The 7,996-nt window shown below is 51.3% G+C and overlaps 1 protein-coding gene across 1 annotated transcript; it reads right to left on the bottom strand.

Annotated features, from left to right (window-relative positions):
* Window positions 1-4,223: 4,223 nt before the first annotated feature.
* Window positions 4,224-6,869, bottom strand: LOC148684285 (uncharacterized). The gene has a single exon (XM_088653792.1). It carries the CDS (start codon window positions 6,859-6,861, stop codon window positions 5,086-5,088), a length of 1,776 nt encoding a protein of 591 aa, XP_088509918.1. The 5' UTR covers window positions 6,862-6,869; the 3' UTR covers window positions 4,224-5,085.
* Window positions 6,870-7,996: the final 1,127 nt, after the last annotated feature.

The raw sequence follows: 7,996 nt of genomic DNA, 5'->3' as shown, positions 1-7,996 counted from the left end.
CACTGTGTGCAGTACTGGTCTCTTTACCACTAAAAGCATAAAGTTGGAGAGGGTTCAAAAAAGGGCTCAAGTGCGTAGGTCCTGCTTATGAGTATTTGGTTGGCCACTGAGAACAGGATGGCATTGTCCTGATCCAGCAAGCCCTTCTAATGTTTGCTTACAAGCAAAATTTCAAAATTAGAAGCTTCTCTTCAGTCAGTTGGTTAGGGAAGAGGACAACTTGTAGACTCCAGACACTCCCAGCAGATATCTTTTATAAGCATGTGGAAAGGAGAGCCTGGTTTTAGAGCTCATGATTTATGTAGCCACTTAATGCCTGGATGGGACGCTCTTTTGGATTCTATAGGGGAAAGGTGGAATAAAAATGGAAGTGCTCCAGTATTTATTTATTTATTTTTCTGAAACGCTTCAAGGATACTTGTGGTTGAACTCCCATGTCACTGCTCAACATGATGCTGACACTGTGTACCACCAATTGGAACAAGCACCCTGGTCCTCTCTGCCCAGCCTATCCATCATGTCTCAAACAGAGCTTCGGTGGAAGTTCATTCACAGCCAACACCCTCCCTGAAGATCTCAGCCCTCTCCCTGTATAAACTAGGATAAACAAACAGATGGCTCAAATGAATGGCAACTATCATGGAAATTGTGAAGCCCAGCCCAGGAGGTATGATGAGGGCAGCTGTTTGGAAGCCCAGTTAATAGAGTATGCATTCATGAGACTATGGTGGAGAGGGAGATTAGTGAGCTGGAAGAGAAGGAGGGAAGTCCAACTTTAGGACTGAACGGAAAAAGGCCACATTCACGCCATACATTTAAAGCACTGTGATACCTCTTTTAACACCCATGGCTTCCCCCAAAGAATCATGGGAACTGCAGTTTGTTGAGGGTATTGAGAGCTGTTAATCCCCTGTGGGATAACCAGCCTCATATAACCAACATGCTTAAGTCTAATTAATGCATGAAGGGGTTAAGACCACAGAGTTGGCTGTCCTGCCAAGCTTAGCTGGTGACTCACACTCACCTTGGAAGGAAGGGTCATTAAGCTCTTTGTTCTTCCTTTCCACCATGCATAGGTGCCAACTCCTGGGAGCCGAGGCCCCTTTGTCCATCCCCCCATAAAATATTTGAGGGGGCCAGCTCCCCCACCCCAAAAAAGATTGATGAGCATTGCCATTTGAATGGTGCGTGTATGCCGCTTCTTGTGATCAAATATGCAGGACAAGGCTTACCTGTGTTCCCCCAATATTTTACTCAAGTCAACACCCCTGCCACCATGTGAACTCCTGTGAGTAAGGACCACAACTCAGGCACAATTCTGTAGTTACAGAGTTCTTGGAATTATGAGATGGGATGGATAGCTTTCAAGGAAACGTAGAACCAAATACCGTGTTTCCCCTTTTTTAAGACGTAGTCATTATATAAGCCATAGCAGGATTTCTAAGCAATTGCGCGATACAAGCCATACCCCGAAAATAAGACATACTGATAGACCCTTCACCCACTAGCAATAACCCCCCTCCTGCCAGCCAACTCCCCCCTTAAAAATCTCTCCCCATTTTGCTGTCGCTCCACAGACACGTATTTCCTTTAAAAGCTTGTAAAAATGCACCGAACAGCCGTAGCTGCTGGCTGCCGAAGCCTTGTGATTTCCCTTCCCCGTTTCTGAGAGCATTTTTTTAAATAAAAAGATCCAAAAATAATTTTTTTAGCCAAGCTGTGTAAGCTCTACTTGGTGAAGGGGAGAAAAGTGGGGTGGGGAGGAGATGAAGGCACGAGGAAGAAAAGAGGGGCGATTGAAGAATGCAAAGGCTGTTTTCCCTTTTAGGGAGAGACCTCCGTGCGCGCGTCTGTCTCTCTCCCCCCCCCCCTGCGTCTCTCTCTCTCTCTCTCTCTCTCTCTCACACACACACACACACACACACACACACACACACACACAGCCCACCTCTCTCTTCCCCCCACCTTTCCCTAAATTCCCTTCCATTCAATGCACGTTGATTTCCTCTTAACGGGAATCTCCGGTGTCTGATTGTTGTCTCATTGATTTTACCGGGCATAAAGCAGCCTTTTAAAAATCCTGCTGCAGTTTTCTTTCTACCTTATGCTGCTTGGTTGTCTGTGGAGCTGCCCCTTTAAGGATTTGTAAGTAGTCTGGATCGCAGTCCTTGCCTTGGGGACTTTTATTTATTTATTAAGGACTTTTTCCTTCGCTGTTTGCGAGCTGCTAAAAGGAGCTGCTAAACGCTGCTTTACACAAAAGTTAAACTGCCGGTCCTAACAACACGTGCTTCCTCACCTCGCTGGCTCAATTGCTTCTCAATTGCTACCATTTGCGGTTCGAGGACCCGCCCCCCGCAAGAAATAAAGACACAGTGACACGTGGTATTAAGGTTAATGGGTAGAATAAGGCCACAACTTTATTGGTTAAAGCAAGTGAGAGGTATTGGCTTAGGCATTGGACTCCCTAGCAAGCGTGACTCCACCCCGCGCGGCGGGGGGTCATATCAGGTTAACACCCCAAGGGAGGAGCCTGTTGATGCAAATACAACTGAAAGCTCCCCCTGGTGCCACCGGGGTCGTGCCATGGCCCTAGCCACCCGCAGGGCGTCGGACGGGATCCACGACCGCCGGATCCCTTAAGGGGATACCCCTATATGAGGAGGGTTGGATGATGGCCACAACCAGTCCTCGAACACACCAGACAACTCCATATTCCAATGCCTACCGCCAAATACCGAAGAAGAAGTTGTGACGAATTGCTACGAGGTAGGCGAAAAAACCAAGAGGCCGGTGCCAATTAGCCAATTGGAGAAAAAACTCCTACCCGGACCCTTTGGGCCACCAAAGGCGACCCAAAGGCGACCAACCGAAGTCCATAGCAAGGTCAAAATGTACCTGACTAAGGGACGACCTAAAGGGCGGGTGGGTGGGAGATCCGATGTGGTGCAGGGGCAAAGAGGGGCGATCTGGAGCCTGCCGCGCTATTTTAAAGACCTGTTAGCTCCGCCCCCTCAGCTGGCCCTATTGGCCAGCCCTGAGCGCGGCAGGTAAAGGTGGAGCAGGGGGCGGATCCCGCCCCCTGCCTGTTGCGTAGAGCAGGTCCCGTCCGCAAATCCCCCCCTCTCTGAAGAGGAGGGGTCTTGCGGTTCGAGGACCCGCCCCCCGCAAGAAATAAAGACACAGTGACACGTGGTATTAAGGTTAATGGGTAGAATAAGGCCACAACTTTATTGGTTAAAGCAAGTGAGAGGTATTGGCTTAGGCATTGGACTCCCTAGCAAGCGTGACTCCACCCCGCGCGGCGGGGGGTCATATCAGGTTAACACCCCAAGGGAGGAGCCTGTTGATGCAAATACAACTGAAAGCTCCCCCTGGTGCCACCGGGGTCGTGCCATGGCCCTAGCCACCCGCAGGGCGTCGGACGGGATCCACGACCGCCGGATCCCTTAAGGGGATACCCCTATATGAGGAGGGTTGGATGATGGCCACAACCAGTCCTCGAACACACCAGACAACTCCATATTCCAATGCCTACCGCCACCCGAGCCCAAAAGGGGCTCGCCGCCAATACCCTCACCGCTGTAACCAAGCCCTAATGCTTCGTGTGATATCAGCCAGCCAGATGTCGTTTCCTTGATCTGAAAGATGCACGCCATCATCACGGTAGAGAGCCACCTCACTGAACTTGATTTCAGGGTGCTCCACAACATTGCCCTCCATGCTACGCAGTTTGCGTGCCAAAACACGATTCAGCAGTTTCCTGGATTTTTCCAAGGCCCGTGGGTTATGACTGTCGCGCCACACTCTCCTCTTGAGCAGTGTGGACCAAAACAAGGTAGTAGCCGGGAACAAGGCAGCAAGTCCATCAAAGTCCTTCTTTATATGGAGCAATAAGTCCACGCTCTTTTTGTAAGCAAGATCATTTTCCCCCAGCTGGATAATGAGGATATCAGGGGGACCACAAGCAGCAGCTCGAGCTGTCACAGCAGGCATCAGCTCTTCCCAACGCATCCCACGCCTTGAGATCCAGGAAACGCACACGTCAGCCGGCAAACCCAGGTTGTTGCCAAGGCCCCGATCGCACGCCCGCACTCGCGCCCAGTGCACGATGCTGTGCCCACAAATCCAGACTCGTACTGAGGGTGAAGCTGCGGAATGAAGGGAGGAGAGGGAGGAGGTAAGTGGCTGCCAGCTAAAGATCCTTACGAATGTAGCCCTTATAGGCGTTCGACTTCCAACGGCCCAATTCCTTAATCCTGTCTGTAGGGAGGCCTAAATGTGCTGCAGAGGTAGCAGCCCCTATCCTAAAAGAATGTGCAGCATATTCCTTTGCTGGAAACCCACATGCGTCGATTGCCATGCGCAAGACCCGCGTGAATTGGTGCCTCATCAGCCGGGAACCGTCCTCATGAATAAATAGTGGGCCAGCGCCAGCAGGTCTCAGGCACAAATAACGCCTAGTGTCCTTCACAGGACATGGACCTCGATGGTCAGAAGCTGTTAACTTTAACCAGGCACCCTTGCCGCGCTGATCAGTTTTCGAACTGCGGATATGTACTAACAGTTCTGCGCTGGACAACTGAATGTCATTCAAAAGAAGGCCACGATATTCATTGTCTGAGTGCTTTTCCACTACCACCTCTCCGACCCTGAGGGCCCCAAAGAAGGAGATGGCATAGGCAGCAGAAAATAAACGTGCCTCGTATCTAGACCAACAAATTGACCTTAACTTTTGGCGAACCAGGCAGAGCAATTCGTAAGTTATTGGCCTACGCCCTTCGGCTTTTTTGGGCTGAAGCCTGCCCCAACCGTCAATTGCCCTGTGGACGATGAAGTCCGCACAAGGGTCCAAGGAGAACATAGCCTTACTGAAGAAAGTAATTGCAGCTGTATGTATTTTTAAAGTTTTTGCTGCCCGCCCCAAAGTGTACTGATGCTCCAAGTATTGTAAAACGTGATCTGTGGTCGGTGGGATATTATGTGCAAGGGCTAGAACTTTGCACCGGTAGTCCAAAAAGTTACCCCAGATTTGATTGTAAGAACGGAGGGTAGAAGGGGCCACGGAGGCCAATACTCCCTTAATCACGTTGCGTTTCCAAGGCTCCAGAGGTGGTCCGGGAAGGGTTCTGGCCACTGCTGAGCTAGAGGTGCCAGTGACCGGAAGCGGTCCATCTGAAATCGAGATAAAGCATCCGCTATGTCATTCTTTATCCCGGGCACAAACTTGGCTGAAAACAGTATGTTACACTCTAGGCAGAGCAGCACAAATGAGCGCAGTAGACTGGAAACCCTATCAGAACGTGAGGACTGCTTGGCCAATACGTTTACCACAGCTTGATTGTCGGTCCTGAAGCAAACCCGGCGGTTCCGGAATTCGGCTGTCCACAGGTGCACTGCAACCACTATTGGGAAAAACTCAAGAAAAGTGAGATCCCTAGTGATGGCCTTGCCTTGCCAGTTCTTTGGCCAACGCTGAGCGCACCAGCGCCCTCGGAAGTAGACGCCGAACCCAAGGGACCCCGCCGCATCAGATTGGACCTGAAAGTCTGCATGTAACGTCAAGGTGTCCTGCCACAATGAGATACCATTATAATGCTCCAAAAATTTTAACCACATTTCCAAATCCGCTTTGACGGACTTTGGGAGGCGGACCCTGTGATGAGGCAGCTTGAGGCCGGCGGACAATCTAGACAGCCGCGAGCAAAAGGGGCGGCCAGGGGAGACTACCCTACACGCGAAATTAAGATGACCAAGGAGGGATTGGATCTGCCTAAGAGTAAGCTTTTTAAGTGGAAGGACCTCACGTATGGTATCACTAAGGGCACGGATTTTGTCTCGGGGAAGGCGGGAAGACTGAGAAATGGTATCTAGCTCAATGCCAAGAAAGGTGAGGGAGTGAACTGGACCCTCCGTTTTATCGGCAGCCAGGGGAACGCCTAATTCATGAGCTAGGGACGCAAATGCATTTAAAAGAAAAGCACATTCTGCTGTGTCTGGTTTACCCACGAGTAAATAATCATCCAGATAATGACACACCCCTGACAGGCCGGTCCTAAAACGCAGGGCCCATTCCAGGAAGGTGCTGAAGGTCTCAAATGCAGCACAGGAAACCGAACAACCCATCGGCATGGCCTTGTCATAGTAAAAATTTCCTTGGAACTTGAAACCTAATAAATGAAAATCCCTAGGATGAACTGGCAAGAGCCGGAAGGCGGACTCAATGTCACACTTTGCCAGGAGGGCACCCGGCCCATGCCCCCTAACTAGCTTTACTGCCTGATCAAAAGATGCATATTTGACTGAGCATAACTCGGGTGGTATCGCATCGTTAACGGAGCCCCCTTTTGGATAGGACAGGTTGTGAATTAACCGATATTCTCCCGGGGACTTCTTGGGGACAATGCCTAAAGGGGAGATGTGTAGGTTTTGAAGTGGGGGGTCAGGGAAGGGGCCTGCCACCCTACCCGCTGCAATCTCTTTTCCAATTTTTTTGATGGCGACCTCGGGCATTTCCCTGACGGATTTCTGATTTGGGGAATCCTTGGCTGTAAGTGAACCCGCTACAGGAATCCTGAAACCCTGTGAAAAACCTAGCCAGAGATAATTAGCGGCTTTCTTGTTAGGATAGATATCCAGAAGGAGACGCAATGGGGCAAGCTTAATGGGGGAACACGCCAGCCCCGGTTCCCTGTTGGTTTCCTGCGGTCTCATGTCAATTGCGGTTCCCTGCTGTTGCATTGGTGGGGCCGGGGGCACCTCTAGGCCCTTGTTGGTAGTGTCCCCGGCCCCCACGAAAGGGCTGCCTACCCTTGTGGCATGACGTTGCTGGGTGAGCTCCTGCGCACTTTTCGCATTCATGCGAGTACCTGCAGACAGATCTGTTACAAACACCTTTATTGTACTCCCAACACAGCAGTTTTCGCCTTACCTCCTTCCTGGCATCTGCACGGCCCGAGCGGTAGGCCTCCTGCGGTTTCTTTTCCACATACGGGCCAACCACAACGTTCCAGATGCCACTCTCAATTTTGTCCCAGCGCGCATTAGGAATGCGAGAAGCCTTCCTGCGGAACTTCTCGTCATATCTAATAGCCGCCGCTTCACCGGCTAGGGAAAAGGCTGTCCTAATATTGGTCAGATAGGCCACCAGATGAAGGGCCCGCTTGGGGTATGCGGCCACTACAGCCCCCATGAAAGCCTGGTAGCCGTCCAGCCAGTTCTCGAAGGTCCTAGGTACCCTCGGCTTGCCCCTACGCCTCGAGTAAGAAGGCTTTTTCTCTCCCTTACCCAGCTCCTCAGCAGGTGGGACCAAATCGAACATATCTACGTACTCCCCATTCAATACTTTTTCCCTCAGTTTAGGGGAAAGGTGGTCACCAGGAACTGTGTCCGATTCATTGTGCGTGGAGGAAGTAACATCCGCTACTAGGGCCCCATCCTTCCATTCCAACGCACCCCCAAATTTTTTACGGTGGGAATTAGCCCTCCTACGCCAGGCCCAGTCCGGAAGGCCAGAAATCCCTTCAGCCTTCCCCCAGTAAGACTCCAGAGATGCATCGCTATCATAATCGGATGACGTACCTGATTCTGAACTGTGAGAACGCGACTTCCTGCAGGCATGTTTCTTCTTATGATGTCTCTTTCGTGCTGGCTTGTCCCTGTGATCCTCATCATCTCCAGAAGAGGCATAGGAGTCCTGTACATGCTTACCCCCGGAACTGCCTGTTCGCCTTGCCTGGTGTTTTTTCCGGACCTGACGCCGCTCATCCTCCCCATCAGAAGAGGTGTGGGACTCCTGGATATGCTTCGTCTTGGCACGCCGCTTTCCACCCGGCTGCTGGCTCCTCGGGGCATGAGGCTGTGCTTCCTCGCCTCCGGAAGAAATATCGGCCCCGGGATGCTGAACGCTATGCCGCTGACCCTGTGGAATGCTCAAGGAAGACTGGGGCAAAGATGAGTCACGGAGGGAAGCCTGCACCGTTTGGTCCCTAGCCAC

Source organism: Zootoca vivipara, chromosome 11 (genome assembly GCF_965207765.1).
Source record: "Zootoca vivipara chromosome 11, rZooViv2.hap1.1, whole genome shotgun sequence".
In the NCBI taxonomy this organism is placed as follows: Eukaryota; Metazoa; Chordata; class Lepidosauria; order Squamata; family Lacertidae; genus Zootoca; species Zootoca vivipara.
This window is presented reverse-complemented; position numbering and strand designations above follow the sequence as displayed.

Bases quoted from the DNA above. Each gene is read 5' to 3' on its own strand.
- LOC148684285 (XM_088653792.1), bottom strand. From the start codon at position 6,861: ATGAATGCGAAAAGTGCGCAGGAGCTCACCCAGCAACGTCATGCCACA.